This window comes from Canis lupus, chromosome 3 (assembly GCF_011100685.1).
Source record: "Canis lupus familiaris isolate Mischka breed German Shepherd chromosome 3, alternate assembly UU_Cfam_GSD_1.0, whole genome shotgun sequence".
NCBI classification, from domain to species: Eukaryota; Metazoa; Chordata; class Mammalia; order Carnivora; family Canidae; genus Canis; species Canis lupus.
The window spans coordinates 92,280,647-92,299,321 of record NC_049224.1 but is presented as its reverse complement, the minus strand read 5'-3'; the positions used below and the strand labels follow the sequence as shown (position 1 = coordinate 92,299,321).

Genomic DNA, 18,675 nt, shown 5'->3' with positions numbered 1-18,675 from the left:
TGCACGTGTGCTGGTAGGTGCAGCTTTACGTGCTTGCAGATCGTACACGTACGTGTGCACGTGTGTGTTAAGTACATGATTTAAGTAGTGTGGTTTGGGAAGAACAGAATAAGAGGGTCTGAATCTTCAGATGACACGGTTCTGGTCGAGATCTCTGGGAGCGAAACGGTGTGTGGACGTAGAGGTGTGATCGGTGCCCCTGGGGCCAGTGGAGGACGGGCGGCCCGGTGGGCAGAGGGCTCCCTCGCCGGCCCCACCCCCGGCTTAGTTTCCCCTTCATTGCTTCTTACATTTCCGCGGTTTATTGTCAATAATTTTTGCCTTTTTTATCCTCCACGTGTCGAGGATTCGTCTGTTTGATCAGTTGCTTTCAAAAGAGTCCATCTTTGGCTTAATGAATCTTCCTGGCCTCTTGACTCGGTCCGTCCTCGTGGCCGCCGTGTGTGTGCACGGGGTTCCTGCCCTCGGCTGCGTGCGCGGGGCTCCTGGGCCTCCACTTCCCTGCCCGCCCCTCTCGGGCCTTCTCCCAAGTGCCCTCCGTCGTCCTCTCCTGCCGTTTGGAGTTTGAGTTTCTCATCTGGTACTCTAGGAGCGGTGTCAGTCGCACTTAAATCTCTATTTTATGTCTGTTTGTAGAGTCAGTTGGCATCTGTAACTTCTCAGAACAAGACTAGACTTCGCCGCGATGCTTGTCAGGCTTTGCTGTCCTTGAGCCTCAACGCACCTGGCTCTGTTCTGAACGCACTCCAGACAGAGCGCCTGTGACATTCCAGGCGGCTCGTCCTCATCCGCAGTCAAGCCGCAGGTGGTGCTCAGCCACCTTGGTGCTCGGTGCCTGCCCCGGCCGCATCCCCATCCCCCCCATCCCTGCTCCGTCCCCACTCTCACCCCCCATCCCCATCACCCCCACCCTGTCCCCATTCCCGCCCTGTCCCTGCACCCATCCCTGTCTCCCGTCCCCCGTTCCCCCCACTCCCCTGCCCCAGCCTCAGCCCCAGCCCCGCTCCTGCACCCCCCCCCCGTCCCATCCCCCGCCTCCCCCAGAGCAGCTCAGTCTCTTTCCCTGGGACAAGACCGCACCCCCCACCCCAGCTGCTGCCAGGTGGGCTTGCAGTAAAGGCCACATTCTGTAGCTCTGATGAGTCACTAAAGCAAACACAAGAAAATTAGAATATACACCTCCTTTTTTTCTTTTTTTAAAGATTTTATTTATTTGAGAGCAAGAGAACACACAAGCAGGGGGAGTGGGAGAGAGAGAAGCAGACGCCCTGCTGAGCAGGGAGCCGCACGTGAGCCAGGATCCCAGGACCCGAGATCATGACCTGAACTGAAGGCAGGCGCTTCACTGACGGAGCCCCCAGGCGCCCCACACCTACTTTTAAGCAGAAGAATTTGGCCCTCCTCTAGGGCCTGCTTCTGAGCAAATGGGCTGTCAGGTGTTCCCAGAGGTGCCCGTGACCTGTGGGGTTCCCCCCCCCCCCCCCCACAGCGACGGAGCCGCCAGGTGAGGGCTTTGGGCTGTTGCTCAGCATGCGCGCACCCCCACTCGCCGCCGTGGCTGGGGGCAGCACTCGGCCTGCACGAGCCTCAGCCCCGTGGGACAGCCCACAGACCCGAGCACCCTCGTCTGGGCCCCCAGCCAGGGAGCAGCAAGGCAGGCTGTCCAAGGGGAGGGCAGGGAGGGCGGGCGGCCAAGCAGGGCCCGCGGAGGAGGGAGCAGGGGTGCCGGGGCTCCCTGGGGCAGGGGACCGGGCAGCGGAGCTGTGCTGGGGGCTGGGGCTCTCCCCCGAGAGCAGGGGCCATGCCCGGCTGGGCCGGGGGCTTCACGTCCGTATCTGTAGCCATAAGCCGCGTAAACGGAACATGCGTCTTTCTACGACTGCCTGTCAGTCCCAGTTCCAGTTGTGAGAACCTTAGTGTAACACGGGGACTTGGTGCTGATGCCATGCGGCGTCTGTGTGCTGCGCTCGGGCTGTGCCGTGTCCCTGCCTGCTGGACGCTCGGGCCAAGGGGCCAGTCGCTGTGACCCTGAGACCCAGGCTGAGCGGCTGCCAAGGCCTCGCTGGGCCTGTCCCTGCCAGGACGCGCGGTCCCCGGACGGGTCGCCCGCTTCTCTTCCTCAGTCCTGTCTTCGCATGTGCTCCGGTCGTGCCGAACGTCCCCTCAAGCGTTTCTTGGTTTTCCTGGTTCTTCCGCGTTTCATGAAGTCGCCTACTCCGCCAGGGACTTGGTGCGCCGGGTGGCCTGGCTCTCCCCGAGAGCCGTGCGGGGCCTGCTTGTCCCGAGTCGATGCTCGTCATTATTCGGAGCCTTTGGGTCAAAGTAATTAAAACCATCCTCATTTCCTCCGGTATCTCAGGCGATCTCCGCACCCAAGGTTCTAAACATGTTCTGACGTTATCTTACGAGCTGTTTTAAAGTTCCCCTTTCTACAGTGAGGTCGTAGGCCAGCAGCGGTGATCGTGGGCGGCAGGGCGGCAGGGCAAGCCTCTCGTCCTCCGGGTGGGCTCCTCCGCGTCCCCCGGCTCCCCTCCTGCTGAGGACCTTCGCCCCGCCTGTGCTCCGTCCGTGCTCGGGTCTGTCCTCGCCACGGCCCTGTCGTCTGTGCTGGTGCCAAAACCACAGTCACATGTTGACTTGCGGATACTCCTAATTTTTCTTTTCAAAATAATCTTGACTAATTTTGCCTTTTGCTCTTCGAAATAACAATTAGAAACCAACCTGCCACACTGCGTGGGCGACCCACAGAGACCTTTCTGAGAGCGACAGAGGATGGGCTCAGGGTTACTTTGGGAAAAGGTAGCGTTGGCGAAGTTGCCTTCCCTTCCTCCGGGCCCGTGCCCGTCCGCCAGGTGCTTGTGTCCAACCCGGCGCTCTTGGGTAACACGCGCCACCACCCCCCTCACCGCCCCCCCCGCCCCGGCCCGAGTGTCGCTGTGAGACCACGTTTCTGCCTTGTGTTCCGGGTCGTCCCTGCCAGACGCCTCATGCTCTCACTTCCCTCTGCTGTCCCTGCGTTCACCCTTGGTGCCTTTCCTGGCTTCTTGAGTTGAATATCCACATAGTTCCCAAATATATTCTTGGTTCTAAGTATTTTTAAATTTTCATTATGATTTCTTTTTTGACCCATGGGTTATTTCTTAGAAATCTATGTAGAAAATTCTAAACCTCATATCCCACTAAAAAGCTGCAGTAGTCAAGACATTACATTCGAGGCATTAAGTAGATGAGTGAGTAAAACAAATTGCAGAAATAGAACAAACCCTAGAAATAAGCCCTTAGATTTGTAGTATTTGGTTTTCAGTGAAGGAGCCAAGGGAGGGCACTGGGGGCAGGGGGTGGTGGACGGCTGGGCGTCCACACCCTGGACGGACGGACGTCCTCATCTCACACCATGTGTAACAGCCCAGAATATAAGAGTATGTGAAACTTCAAAACTTTTATGGGGAAACACGAATGAGAGAAAATCTTTAGGGCCTTGGGCTAGGCCTAGAGTTCTCACGTTCAACACAGCCCACGGAAGAAAAACGAGTGGCTTTTGTCAAGTGAAAGGACCGGCCACAGACTGGGAGAAAATACTTGCAAATCACGTTCTGATAAAGGACCTGTGTCTAGAACACGCGTGTCGTGTAACTGGGTGAGGAGATAACCCCGCTGAGAGGTGGGTGAACCACGTCCTTGAACGTTGCTCCTGGTTAATAATCACGTGAGAGCTGTTCGGCATCCTGAGTCATTAGGGAACCGAAACCAAACCGTGATGCCCACGGGGTCGGCTGGGTCAGAGGGCCGGGGCCTGGCGGGGCTGGTGCGGGAGCTGGCAGGAGTGTAAAGGGCTGAGCCGCTTGCGAGAGCCGCGTGGCGAGTCAGACACAAACTAACCCTGCGCGTCTGCGGCTCCCTGCGTGCGTGGAAACAGCCCCGTTGCTCACGGCAGCCAGGCCTTGGGGAGATGGCGTGCGGTCCCCCACGCAGGCGCTGTGGCCAGCGGTGACCGGTGAGGGCGACGGCGTGTCGTGTGATCCGCCGAGACACGGTGTCCCCGGAAGGCCCATCGTAGAGATGGGAGGTGGCTGGAGCGGGACAGGGAGGGCTGGCCGAGGGCCTGACCTAGGACTGGCTGCTGGGGGTCGCAAGCTGTCCCACGCCCCTGGTACTTCCTCCAGGCTGATCTGGTGCAGTTAGCCTGGCGACACATCCGTGTCCTTAGGGCCGGCGGGGACGCCAAACGCCGTAATGCGACGGGAGCACCACCGTGCCACCGTCCCCGCCGCCCGCACAAGTCCACACAAACCTGAGGGGGGTGAACCCAGCCTCCGGTCCCCCCGCCCCTCCCCTTCCCTCCCCTAAATCCTGGCCGTCTGGTCCTCGTCCAGCCGGGGACACAGGCCGCGTGTCTCTGAGCCTCTTGTGGGCCAGCACCCTCTGGCCCCTGCGGCCTCTGCTGGAGCTGCCCTGCTTACCTAAGCCTCGTGGCCTGCGCGGCGCCGCGGGCTCGGACCTGGCTGTCCCAGGAGCACACGGCCGCCCGTCGTGGGGGTCACGGTGCCTCAGCCTCCCGCCAGCCCGAGCGTGTCCTCAGTGCCTTCTGGGTCAGAGACGTTTCTCGGGGAGCGTTCTGCTAGGAAGCTCTCTTTCTGGAAGTCTCCTTCACCTGGTTGGCTGGGTCAGCTCGCTTCTGGTTAATAGTTGCCTGGTATTTCAATTTTTTTTTCCAACTTAACTACGACACTCGTGTCGGCACAGAACTGAATTTTTTAGAAAATCCAATGAGAAAATTTCTTTAACTGACCAAGTTATTTTACATTTACCATGATTGGTGGTATTTCTGAATTTATTTGCACTTTGCACTGATAGTTTTTTATCTTCCCCCATTCTTGCCTTCTACTGAACTCGTGTCCCTCAATCTCTTTTTTGCGTCTGTTTAGCAACTACCTGGCAAGTTACAGGCCCTATTTTTATTATTTTAGTGGCTGTGAAAATCTAAAATGAATGTTTACATTTTTTTGAAGGTCTGATGTTAATGAGCCTCTTGGTTTGCCCCAACAACACGAGTGCCTCGCTCGCCCACCTGGGGCCCCGTGCCTGCCTCCCCGACGGGGGTCTTTTTCCTCAGCCGCCCCCTCCTCCCCGGGGTCTGTCTCGCTTACCATGCTCATCCCTGCACGTTTCCTGCGGGGCTCCAGGCCCAGCGGCCCGGCTGGGAACACCCACTGCTCCTTCCTGGCACCTCCCCGCCTCCCCACCTCCCCGCCTTCCCCACGTCTCTGTAGGTGTAGCTTTCCTTTATTTCATTTGTTTTGGATTCTTTGGCTTCCTAAATTTGAGAGTTTACGTCCTCCACCATTTTGATCTTCAGCTATTACTTCTGTCCCCAGTTCTCCCTTCCTTGAGAACACCTGTCCCAGGTGCGTTACATCCCTCCCTTTTCCCTCTTCTTTGTCTTGTTATTTTAATTGACATCTTGGTCTCTGTATTTCTTTTAGATAATTTCCTCAAGTTGGTTTTTCATGAAATCGGTCTGTCTTCCTCTGTGATTCAGCCACCATGAGGCTTAGAAGGTGTATTTAGTTACCTTTTACACCTGCTTGGTTTTATCCAAAGTGTATTACGTATTTAATTCCTTCTTTTGTATCTCTAGTAATTTTAGACCTACAGATTTTAGTTAATTCCTCTGTTTTGTTTTGTTTTGTTTTGAGAGCATGTGGGCAGGGGGCAGGGGCAGAGAGAGAGAGACTCTCAAGCCGACCCCATGCCCAGTGCGGAGCCTGAGCAGGATTCAGTCCCACAAACCTGAGATCATGACCTGAGCTGAAATCAAGAGTCAGACGTGCAACTAACTGAGGCCCTGGGTGCCCTTCCTCTCTTCATCCTTTTACCTGAATTTTGGGAGGTCTGATTGTGCCTTGTTTTTGTGGCTGTTCCTGGAGAATTACTCGTTCATGAGGGTTCTCTTGAGCCAGGCTGCACGGCCTGGGGTCCTTCTTTGCCTCTGCCGGGCACCCCTGGTCCCCTCTTACTCGGTTACCTCGCGGTCCCTGTCACACGCCACATACTGTGACCCCACTGAATTGTTGATTGTCCGGGAGGTAACTGTGAACTTTCCAACTTTGTGCCTTTGCTTGTGGTTTTTTCCTGACGCCAGAGTACTTTCTTCTCTCAAGACTCTGCTGTCCTGTTTTTTAGTGTGTGTGTTTTAAGATTTTATTTATTTATTCATGAGAGACACACACAGACAGAGAGGCAGAGACACAGGCAGAGGGAGAAGCAGGCTCCCTGCGGGGAACCTGTTGCGGGACTCGATCCCAGGACCCCAGGGTCACGGCCTGAGCGGAAGGCAGGCGCTCAACTGCTGAGCCACCCAGGGGCCCCTGCCGTCTTCTTTCAAGGGCAGTTGTCCTACTGCTTCCTTTACAAAGCCTTCCTCGGTGCATCCGTGCACAGTCAGGGGCTCCCACCATGCTGGCTCTGCGTCCTTCCTCCTCATGCCAGCAGGTGCTCCTCGCAGCCTGACTGTGTGCGTCCCACCAGCCAGGAGCTCGGGATGGGGCTCAGTCTGTGGCAGTTTACCTCCGAGGCGAGACCAGTGTTGTGTGTACAATGAACAGATAATTCCCAGAGTTACTTTGAAGTAGTACGTTGATAAGACAAAATTAACAGCGTTCGATTATGTTTCACAAAACAGTAAACAGATTTTAAGATAATGTGTATGAAATGATGAAGTAAAACCCTTTCCCACGGTGTTGAGGCCCAAAGCGACTTCTGATTTCACAAGGTCAGCGTTGTCACTTCTAGCATCTGAGCGAGCCTGCCAGCCGTGTCCTCCTCTCACAGGTGAGCATCTGTCTGGAGTGCAACAGCAGCAAACTACGCGGCCTGAAACGGAAGTGGATCCGCTGCTCGGCCCAGGCCACGGTCCTGCACCTGAAGAAGTTCATCGCCAAAAAACTTAACCTTTCGTCTTTCAATGAGGTAGGAGCTACACCACCAATAGAAACTATAACAAATCGTTTCTCATTTGTAAAAGCGATACTTCTAAAGTTCTTTGGGTTTTTTTGTTTTTATATCTTTGGAGATTTTAAGTCAGAAAAAAAATCTCCATTTGTTGTGCATGCTCCCTGCCAGTGTGGCCAGTGTGATGGGACGTGGTGGTGAAGAGCGTGGAGGGAAGGCCAGACGCGCGCAGGAGAGCCCCTTACCAGGAGGGACAGCTGGCGGGGCGGCAGGGAGAGGGTGTTCCTTTGGAAGAGAGGCTATTCTTCGTCATCCACAAATGGATGGACGACTGGCTGGGGGAAGGGTGAATAAGTGGGCAGGTTAGTAAGATACTTTCAGGTATTTGGTGGTAAATGATGGGAATTAAGTGAAAGCCGGAGCCCCTGGTGTGTGCAGGGGGTGGACAGAAGGCTGGGTGAGCCTGTCGGCTCGGGTGTCACTGGGGGGCCCTCCTGAGGTGGCAACGCTACGCTGACATGTGGAGATGGGGCGAGTGCACCTAGCACGTGAGATGGATGTGGATCCGAGGGACCAGAAGGCAGACCATAGTGGGCCACGCGGTGACCCCACCAACACATACATCCATTTCCTAACGCCCAGAACATGTGAATGTGACTTTATTTGAACAAAGGTCTTTGTTGATGTGTCACAAATCTTGAGATCATCCTGGATCATCCAGCTGGGCCCTAAATTCAGTGGCAAAAAGGTCCTTATAAGAGGAAGGCAGACACAGACTTGCCTCAGAGCGTCTTCTCTGACCACAGCAGCACACAGTCAGAGACGGTTACAGGAGGAAACCTGGCAGGTTCACAATACCGTGGAACTTTTCTTTAAGATTTATTTAAAGAACAATACACACACTTTTCTTTAAGATTTATTTATTTGAGAGAGAAAAAGTGAGAGAGAGAGAGAGAGAGAGAGAGCACACGAGTGCGGGGAGGGGCAGAGGGAGAAGCAGGCTCCTCACTGAGCAGGGAGCCCGACATGGGGCTCGTCCCAGGACCCGGGGATCAGGACCTGAGCAGACTCCTGGCCAGCCCCCAGGCGCCACTAAACAACACACTTTCAAACAACTAACGGATCCAAGAGAAATTGGAGAATACTTAGAGACCAATAAAAATGAAAACACGACTTATCAACCTGTAGGTTACAGTAAAAACAGTGCTAAGGGGGGAGTTTATAACCATAGATACTTACATTAAAGACAAGAAAAGCCTCATCAACAACATAGAACTAGAAAAAGAACAAAGCTTTGCACCCAAAGTCAGCAGAAGGAAGGAAATAACAAAGATCAAAGCAGAGATAAATGGAATTGAGAACAGAATACAATAGAGAAATTCAGTTCTTTGGAAAGGTCAATAAACCAGCTGAGGGGCTCAGTTGGTTAAGCCTCCGACTTGATTTCAGCTCCGACTTAATTTCAGCTCCGGTCATGATCTCAGGGTCATGGACCCAGCCACGCGGGGTGCTGTGTGCTCAGTGCGGAGTCTGCTTGTCCTCCCCCAGCTTGTGTGCACTGTCTTTCAAATAAACAAAATCTTTAAAGAAAATATTAAAGTTTTGACAAACTTCTAGCTAATGGACTAAGAAAAAAGACAAATTACTAAAATCTGAAATGAAAGCAGAGGCATTGTTACTGATTGTGCAGAAATAGAAAGGGTCGTCAGAGAGTCCCGTGAACAGCTGAACACCAGCACGCGGGATAACTGGGATGAGGGGACGCAGGGCTGCAAACACAGAACCTCCGAGACCGAGTCACGGGGATGCCGGGTGTGAACAGGCCTACGACTGGTACGGAGCCCGGCTCAGGATCCGACACCGCCCCGCGGAGGAGAGCCCAGGACCTGCTGGCTTCGCAGGTGGTTCTCCCAACGTCCTTGCCAACTCTTCCCAAAGCCTGAGGGGGAGAGAAGCTTCCCGACTCATTCTGGGAGGCCAGCATCAGCCGGGTACCAAAGCCACACGGAGACACCGTCCGAAAGGAAAACCGGAGCCCGACATCCGTGACCCCCTCCCAGCAACCGGGGTAGCGGCGCGTCCAGAGGGCTGTACCCCACGACCAAGGGGGACTCTTCCTGGAACGCAGGCGCGGGCGGGACACGGATCATGTGACACGCGCATCGGAGAGTGGAGGGGGGACCCCGGATCGTCGCCGCTGAGGCCGGTCTCCAGGCCTGTGACCACGCAGCACGCGTCCACATAAAAACACCCCACGAACCAGGGACGCAAGGGAAGCACCTGCACACACTAAGAAGCACGTAGAAGACCCCGGGAGATGTCCGACGCGACGTGAGACTGAACGCGTCTCCTCTGAGATGAGGAGCAAGGTGGGGATGCTGCTGCCACCACCTCTGTTCCACGCGGTCCTGTAGGCGTCCTGCTGGGAGCGGGCAGGGGGAGGGGTTCCATGCGGAAGATGCAGGAGTGAGCATCCCTCTCTTTGCCGATGATGTGATCTTAATGTGGAAAATCCCAAAGAGGTGGAGGTCGTGGTGTCACCTGCCTGCCGTTCCGCTGCCCGCCCGCTCCAGCCACGCTCTCCGCCCTCGCCCACCCCGCTGTCGGCCCAGAAAATGCTAACAGAGCCGTGCTGGGGGCTTTCGGAGGAACTGCGCAGCCTGTCAGCCGCCTGACCCTCTACGACAGTGCTTGTACACCCGGGGTGGCCGCAGATCTGAGGCCAGGGCACCCGGGAGAGGCTACCTCGGACCTAAGCAGCTGGCTGACCGTCTAAAAGGCCGAGATGTGGTGGTTATTCCAGCAGGAGTCCCAGGAAAAACCAGGCCTGCCACGGGGTGACCTGGTCAACACCGGTGCCCCAGTTGTGGTCGCCCTGCCTGCTGCCTGCACCCAGCCCTGACCTGAGGCCGCGAGCTACATCACTGCAAATCCACTAAACTCCACCATCCCAATCGCGACAAAAGTTTTCAAGAAACACAGAGCATAGAACCCCAATAAAATCTTCGAGGTGACAACCTTGGACATTGTCAGAGTCAGCACTTTGATTGTAGAGCTGAAGGGTTTGGATCCCGCTCGACTCAACGTTCCTGTCATTGGCTCATTGGCGGCCATGCTGGAGAGACTGTCGTCCCCCGATCTCTCAGTGCACCCTCAAGGTGGACCTTCCTCAGGACTAGCTGACGGCTGTTCCCTGGGCAATCCAGGAGGCCAGCACGGAGGTGGTGAAGGCCAAAGCTGGAGCAGGCCCTGCCACCTTGTCCATGGCATATGCTGGAGCCTGCTTTGTTTTCTCCCTTGTGGGTGCAACGAACAGAAAGGAAGGAGTTGTTCAGTGTTCCTTCGGTAAGTTCCAGGAAGCAGACCACCTCTTGCTCCACACCGTCGCTGCTGGGGTCAAGGGCATGGAGCAGAATCTAGGCGTCGGCAAGCTCTCCCCTTTCAAAGACAAGATGATAGCAGAAGCCATCCCTAACTTAGGAGGCATGTGGCCCTGTAAAGCCATCTTCTGCCCCTTGTGTTTCAGTTGCGTTAACCACGAGTGTCATGTTTGGGTCGCTGTCCCTTTCAAATTGTGGGTCCGTCTATGGGTGCATCAATAAAAGCAGGCTTTTTCTTAAAAAAAAAAAAAAAAAAAGGAAATCCCAAAGATGACACACACACACACGTTACAACTACTAAACAAATTCAGCAAGATAGCAAGACAAAAGTCAACACAAAAATCACCTGCATTTCTGTACATTAGTAATGAGTAATCTGAAAAGGAAATTATAAAAAACAATTCAATTTACAGTCACATCAAAAATAATAAAATACTTAGGAATTAACCAAGAAGATGAAAGACTAGTACAATGAAAACTACAAAAATTACTGAAAGGAATTAAAGAAGGCATAAATAAATGGAAACGGGCAGCCTGGGTGGCGCCGCGGTTTAGCGCCACCTTCAGCCCAGGGCATGATCCTGGAGACCTGGGATCGAGTCCCGCGTCGGGCTCCCTGCATGGAGCCTGCTTCTCCCTCTACCTGTGTCTCTCCCTCTCTCTCTCCCTCTCTCTGTGTCTCTCATGAATAAATAAATAAAAATCTTTATAAATAAACAAATAGAAACATGTTCCAAGTTCACGGATTGGAAGACTTAATGTTGTTAAAATGTCAATACTACCTAAGCAATCTATAGTCAAAGCTATCTCTATCAAAATCCCAATGATATATTTTGCAGAAATTTAAAAACCCATCCTAAATTTTATATGAAATCTCAGGGGACCCTAAGTTGCTGAAATAATCTTGAAAAAGAACATAACTGAAGGACCTACACTTCCTAATTTCAGGTTTTACTATGAAGCTACACTAATCAAAAAGTGTGATATTGGTATTATAAAGGCAGCCCTCTAGATCAATGGAGATGAATAGAGAGCCCAGAAATGAACCCTCACGTAGGTGGTCAAGTGATGTTCAACAAGGGTGCCAAGACCACTTAATGGGGAAAGGACAGGCTTTTCAACAAACTGCTGGGGAAACTGCACATCAGCATGCAGAAGAATGACATTGGACCCCTGCCTCACACCACGTGCAGAAGTTGAAGTAGATCAGGGACCTAAATGTCAGACCTAAAACAATGAAACCTTAGAAGAAAACATAGCACAAAAGCTTCAGGACACTGGATTTGGCAATGATTTCTTGGCTAGGGCAGCAAAGGCACAGTCAACAAAAGAAAAAAGACGAATTGGACTTTTTGAAAATAAAAAAATTTTGTACAGAATGTGAGAAATTACTTGCAAGCCATACACCTGATAAGGGATTACTATCCAGAGTATATAGAGAACTCCTAAAATGTAGCGTAAAAGAAACCAAACAACCTGCTTTAACAATGGGCAAAAGGCTTAGACATTTCTCCCAAGAAGGCACACACAGCCAGTAGCCGTGAAAGGATGCTCAGTGTCACTGTCATTACTGGGAACCACCTCATAACCTACGGGGATGGCTACTATTAAAAAAAAAAAAAAAAAAAAGTAAATAACAAGAAGATAAAAGTGGCAAGGATGTGAGGAAACTGGAACCCTGTGCACCATTGAGGGGGGCAGGGGGTGTTAACAGGGTGCAGCCACCATGGAAGACAGCGTGGATGGGCCTCAAAAACAGAATTACCACACGGCCCAGCCCTTCCACGTCTGGGCAGGTTCCCAGAGCCGAGGGCAGGGCCCCCACGGTCATGGCCGCTGAGATGTGGAAGCACCCACATGTCCAGGGATGGGTGGACGGATGGATGAACAGGTGGGTGGGTGGATGGATGGATGGATGGATGGATGGACGGACAAATTGATGATTGGATGGATGGACAGGTGGATGAATAGATGGATGGATGAATGGATGAACAGGAGTATGGACAGAGGGATGGACAGATGGATGGATGATCAGATGGATGGACGGATGGATGGATGAGCAGATGGATGATGGATGGACGGACGGATGGAATGATAAACAATCCATACGAGGAGTGTTACTCAGCCTTAAGCAGGTAGGAGACTGCCAACTGCCACCACCTGGATGAACCCCGTGGACGCTGCAGAACGGTGCAGTTTCTTACAAAAGTAAATACCCTCTGCGCACGAGGTCCAGCAGTCACACGCCTTGGTGTTCATCCGAATTAACCGAATCCTTACGTCCACACCAACAGCCGCATGCAGATGTTTATAGCAGTTTTGTTCGTAATTGCCAAACTTGAAAACACCAGGACGTGTTTTATCTGCTCCAGCATGTGAGCAGATAAACTGTGCTCCGCCCAGACGGTGGGGTGTTACTCATGCTAACGAGAAACAAGCTATCGAGCCACGAAAACCTTAAGTGCATATCACTAAGGGAAAGCAGTCCCCTGATTCCCGCCGTGGGACCTTCTGGAAGAGGCAGACCTCTGGGGACAGTGACAGGGTCAGCGGTGGTCGGGGCTGGGGGGTGAACAGGGGGAGGACGGCGGCCTTGGGGCTGTGACGCCGCACCCTGGGATACCGCGGGGGGCACCTGCCGTGAGTGCGCAGCCCAGGGGGTGACCCTGACGCCGTCTGTCGCCTGGGTGAGGACCATGTGTCTCCATGACACGCCCACTCCGGTGCGGGTTGGGGGGATGGGGGCACATGGGAGACCTCTGCACCTCCCTCTCAGTGTTGCCCTCACCCTAAAACTACTCTAAAAATAGTCTTTTTAAAAAATAAAGGAGAAAGACCATCTGAAGAGCCCATTTCCTTTTTCACTGAGGTAAGAGGGACACGCTCGGCCAAGAGTTGGACTGAGGTGGGGAGACAGGTACTGTGGTGACAGCAGCCAAGGGCCTGGGGCAGGGGACCTGGGGGGTGTGAGTCCAGATTCCGGGTGCTTTCCACCCTTGGGTGGGTTGGGGCGGGGCCTTCCGAGCACTCCCACCTGTGCCACCTGGAAACAGGACCCGTCACCCTCAGGCGACACGTTGTGTGCCCCTGGCTGGCTGGCGCAGTGCCGGGGCCAGGTGTGCTGAGCGCCGTGCTCTGGGCGCCCTGACTGAAGCCTTCTTCTCCCGCCAGCTGGACATTTTATGCAATGAGGAAATCCTGGGCAAGGACCACACGCTCAAATTTGTGGTTGTCACGAGATGGAGATTCAAGGTGAGACCCGTCACTTTGTAAAGATTGGGTTGTTGGGTTGTCAGAATCCAACAACTACTTTTCTGTGCATATTTCCAACAAGGAACTTAGAAGTAACAACTCTGACGGGAAGGTTCTAGATCATCAGTCCAGAGCCCGTGTGGCTGGGGTCCTCCTGGCCAAGGTGGTCACCCCGTGGTCCGCTGCTGCACCCAGAGGGTGCCCGAAAGCCTTCGGGTGCCCCCCGTGAAGCAGGAGGCAGATGGCAGGACCCTCGACTTGGGGGGCGGCCCAGAGCAGCAGGACCCTGAGGGGACGGGCGGGACCAGGTGGGGTGCAGGTGTGCGCAGGCCTGGGGCCCTTCCCCGCGGCTGGCCGTCGTGATGGGCACCGTGCTCTGACTTTGTCTTGCAGAAGGCGCCGCTCCTGCTGCACTACAGACCCAAGATGGACCTGCTCTGAGCGCGGCCCCACGCCGGGCCCCGCTGCACGCGGGTGTCGCCTGCGGTGTCGCGGGACCAGATTCCTGAATAGAGTATTTATAACTTTTGTATGAGAGAATTCACACTCGACAAGACACTACCAGCACCACGGTTACAAGACGACGAAACACTTCACAGTCTCAGCGGCCGGAGAGGCGCCTCTCGCAGACTAGATGGTAAACACAGTGGCCACGCGACCTGTGCTTGCTTCCCAGGCCTTGAAAATCTGGTCATTTCCGTTTAGTTTATGAATTTGGGTTCACGATAATCCTCAAAAATACTTGTACGTTTATTGAACCCTTCCTAAGTTATTGAAAAAAATATCTCTTCTTGGTGAATGACGATATTTATGTTGCCTTTAGCTTCCTGAAGACTTAGAAGGTATATAAATGGTTAATTTAAAAGCATTCCATTAATACTATGAGTTAGCCACGGGATTTAGTTTTCCACGTTAGGAGCCACGTCAGCCCGCGGCTGCCCTGCCTCGCCGGCGCCTGGGCCCCGAGGACGCGCTGCGGCCCTGGCCGAGGCCGGGAGGGTCCCCCACCCCCCGGACGCGGCTGGGCTGGCACGGCCCGCAGGGCCCCGGGGCTGCATTGGCTGGCTGGGCGCTGGCCTGCAGAGCCACCTGCGTCCTCGGACGTTGTGAGGGCCCTGGTGGCTCAGGGCTCCCGCTTAATCTCCCTGCTTGACTCCTTCCCGTGCTCACCGTGCCGGACAGGGTGGTGGCCCGGGGGGGGGGGGGGGGTCTCTCCTGGGAAGGTGCGTGGGTCGGGCAGCACGTCCCCGGGCTCCGGTGGGGCCTGCGGTTGCCTTCCCGGTTCTTCGACGGGCCGGCGCGGCCGTGGCAGGCAGCACACTCTCGGTTCACCCCTTTCTCCTCGCAGATGTTCATATTTTTGTGGAATTAGTGAATAAACTCTGCCAGCACATCAGTATTTGTCCCTTTAAAGCAGTAACTTGGAGCGTGTGAGGGCGGGAGGAGAAGCGGCCTTTCCGGGCCACGAGTGTCGCCCTGGGGTCCATGGGCTCGCCGCCCCCTCCCGCCCCGTGTTCAGGAGCTGTCGCCGTCCTGCCGCCCCGACAGCGAGGGTTGGGTCTCTGCTGCCCCCTCTTCGTAGACGTCAGCGTCGGGAGCAGCCACGACCGGGCCTGACCTCGGGGACGGGAGAGCCGCCCGGGCCGTGCGCAGGCGGGTGTGGCGCGGGGTCGGACCGGGCTCGAGCGCAGCGACGTGGGGGCCGCGTGCAGGGGGCGCAGCCGGGCGCGCCGCGTCGTGCTTCTGGCCGCCCCGCGGGGTCCAGCGAGCGCACGCGTGTGCGTGACTCGCACCGTCTACCTCAGCATACACACTACTGCCGAGCGCCGCGCACGGCCGCGGTGCCTCGGTGCGGGCTGGGGGCCGCCCGCGGGGAGGCGGGGAGGGCTCCGCGGGGTCCGCATCCACACCCAGAGCCGACCCGCGGTGCGATTAGCCGCGGGGTCGCCGGAGGATCTCCCTACACATATTTGTAACTTTGTAGCTATCTTTGAAATCACTTGAATTTGCTATGGTGCTAAGTGGACGCATTCCGACACGGAGGTGGAGACGGAGCCAGTGCCAGCGCCGCCGGCTGGCCGCTGACCCTCCTGTGACCCCCTTTTGTAGCCGTGTTAACCCGACGAAACCTCAGCAGCAGACATACCTATTTTTCTAAGATTCCTCACGCAGACTGTCTTCACGGCAGGACGGCCCCGGAGCAGCTCCGGGGGCCCCTTCCCCGCTGGCACGCTCAGTCCACGTCGAAAGGCTGAATTTGGTTTTTCCCGGCATGAAAGCCAGGATCGGTTAGTGCCGGGTCCTACTAGGTTTCTTTGTTAACAGATGGAGTTCCTGTGAAGTGGTTTCCACGACGGTTTCCGCTGGTAAAACAAGTGCTGTCCGGTCACCTTCTTCCTGTCTCACCGTCACCACAGTGGGATGCGCTGCCCAGCACACGGTCTCACTAAATGCAGTTTTCATGAAGATAGAAAATTCAGATAGAATATATAATATTGAATTTAAGATTTGGGGGGTTAAAAAAAAGAAAACTTAACTTTATAAAATTATTTATTCTATTTTAAGCCTTCTATCATATTTTCCCATCCAATTGTTTGGTTTCCGTGGTCCAGCTTTATTTACAGGCATATAAAATGAAATTGTGACATGTTTTGCAAGCTTCTTCTTTTTACTTTGAGTAGCTTTTAATTTGTATGTTTTTGTTCTGTATAGATGAAGAGCATCGTTTATGCTTTTGTGCAATAGGTTCCAGATGCATTGATTAGACATCTACCTAAATTGTAACGTCACATCTCTTCTGCTAAATCGAAAGGGAATGTAGGTGGAATTCCAGTGTATGTACATTCAGCTCTTTGGGTTTTCCTTTTCCGTTGCTGTTCTAAGAACAAGAATGCTGTTTGGGGATGGTTTGTGTGTGTGCCCCGTGCGGCGGGGCGGCCGGGCAGGCGGCCGTGGACACCGGCCCCGCGTGCTCACGGCCCTGGAGGCACCGCCGCGTGTCAGCCACGGACGGGACGGTGCTACTTTCCTCGGGGCTCCTGGGCCCTCTGAAGCCTCCTTGTGGCGAAGTCTTTACAAATTCGTTTCATTTTTTTCTCTCAAAGTGCACAGGAGGGCGTTTTGCAGCAATTTAAAATGTGTCATTGGATCGATTGTTCTAGGAACGAGCCAGCTGATTTCTACTTTACATGTGAATATTAGGTGTGCTCTCAAGACGCTGGAAGTAAACGTAGCGCAGATAGCTGACCCAGGAAAAAGGCGGTTTCTCGGTTTCCTCAGGAAAGCACTTAGCTCCGGCACGTCCCCGGGGGCCGTAGCCTGAAAGCCAGGGTGCTGCTCTGCCTTGTGTCTAAACAAACGACCTAAGTTGGGATCCGTAGCTTAGGAAACCCGTTGCTCGGGCTAGCTGTAATCTTTACGAAGATCCCGTCCCTGCCAGGCAGAGACAGGTGTCCCACCGAGGAGGCTGCCTGCGCCACCGCCCGCCCGCCCGTCGCCTGCACCGCGTGTGGCTCCCGTGTCCACGAGCGCATCTGAAGGATGGACTGAAGGTTGAGTGTCCCCTAAAGTGTGTGTAGCGTTAGTGTAAATGTCTGTTCCAACGGCTTAATTGGGTATAAGAAAACCATACTCTCCCCGAGCGACGTAGGGTTCAGGGCTGTGAGCCGCCAGTAACCTGATCGTCACATGTGGCAACATGGACGCTGTCGCGGTTTACTGAGATGACAATGCAGATACATATTTTTGACTGTTTAATTTGAAAGTTTACATTTTTTATGCTTTGTGTTGGTGTGTAATTTTTGTACTATTGGTGGCTAGTTTTTGTCTAAAATCTTTTTTGGAATATTGCTTAAATGTTTTGATTTTATGATAGTGAAGCTTGTACTCAGTGTTTTGCCAATTAATATTATATGCTTGTAATAAAAGCAAAAGAAAACTTACCTAAAAATTTTCCAGGCTGGAAATTTATCATCTAAAATACTTGTCTTTGGGTTTGGGGTTTTTTTGTTTGTTTGTGTTTTGTCCTGTACGTGTGTATATGATGTAACATTTGAAAGAGCGTGGGCTGCGTGGGCTGCGAGGCACACGGTCTGAGCGGCGCCGTCGGCGTTGGTACAGCGCCCGTCGTGCCACACGCCGTCCTCTGGGTCACCCTGCCCTGAGCCCACGCAGACTGGTCACCGAGTTACTCTGCTTCGCGAGGCACTTGTATCTTCAGAACTCCCTTTAAAGGGGGCCAGTGTTTGGTACCGAAGCTCTGGCGGGAATGTGGGTAAAGTCCACGCCGCTCAGCTGTTTGCTTAGAGTGAACACTCACTCTGGTGGACAGCCAGTGACAACACTGTTAGAAAAGAACCTGCTGGTCCCTGGGCTGGGTCGGGCGACAGCACTTCACTTCCCTCGGTCGGATCTCAGCAGAACCGGCAAGTGCGCGTCTGTCCGCTCCTGTGCAGGTCAGTGTCCTGGGCGCCCTCGGAGCACGCACGGCTCTGTTTGCCCAGACGTCAGCTCATCCACTTGTAAAGCAAGGGGACAACAGGATTCGGATTCCAAGCTCAGTCACACCACACGACGGTTTATGGGACTTCCTAAACCTCACAGAGACTGAACACATAAAAAATCACAATAAACACCATACGGCAGGGGTAAGAAGCGAACAAACCAAACGCAAAGTCAGTCTGTGAGCGAGCAGTGGAGATGAGGACCCGTGTCCTGAGCCACCCTGGGCACCTGTCCTGGGCCGACATCCGTTGGACGGGGCTCAGTGGCGGGTGCCCCTCGCAGTCGCTGTTAATGGGCAGCGTCTGGAGTTGACTCTTTATGCGAAGTCCTCCCTTTTAAAGGAGTTTAACGGTCTTGGGCCGCTGCCGCATATTCTGGTTCTTTTTTTCTCACGATTTTATTTATTTAAGACAGAGCATGAGTGGGGGCTGGCCAGAGGGAGAGGGACAACAGGCTCCCCCTGAGCAGGGGCCCGACGTGGCCTCGCCCCCAAGGCCCCGGGTCAGGACGGAGCTGAGGGCCCACACTTGCCGGCTGAGCCCCAGGCCTCCACCTGTCCTGGTCGTGCTGGTGACCAGGTCCTGGGGTC

General features: G+C 54.3%; 1 protein-coding gene and 1 pseudogene across 8 annotated transcripts in view; both read left to right on the top strand.

Annotated features, from left to right (window-relative positions):
• PCGF3 (polycomb group ring finger 3) overlaps positions 1-17,532 on the top strand; it is a 49,007-nt gene extending 31,475 nt beyond the window's left edge. For 3 of the 7 annotated variants that reach the window (XM_038533657.1, XM_038533659.1, XM_038533658.1), the window contains 4 exons: positions 6,832-6,969; positions 13,160-13,200; positions 13,503-13,583; positions 13,977-14,460. In XM_038533657.1, coding sequence (XP_038389585.1) covers positions 6,832-6,969; positions 13,160-13,200; positions 13,503-13,583; positions 13,977-14,118 — 402 coding nt within the window. In that variant the 3' untranslated portion in view covers positions 14,119-14,460. Of the gene's footprint in view, positions 1-6,831; positions 6,970-13,159; positions 13,201-13,502; positions 13,584-13,976; positions 14,980-15,908 lie in introns of those variants that run through there. The other 4 variants (XM_038533660.1, XM_038533661.1, XR_005357413.1 and 1 more) reach the window with 3 other exon arrangements.
• Positions 6,977-11,981, top strand: LOC106558650 (annotated as a pseudogene). Its single transcript, XR_005357414.1, has one exon. The product of XR_005357414.1 is annotated as a malate dehydrogenase, mitochondrial-like (transcript).
• Positions 17,533-18,675: the final 1,143 nt, after the last annotated feature.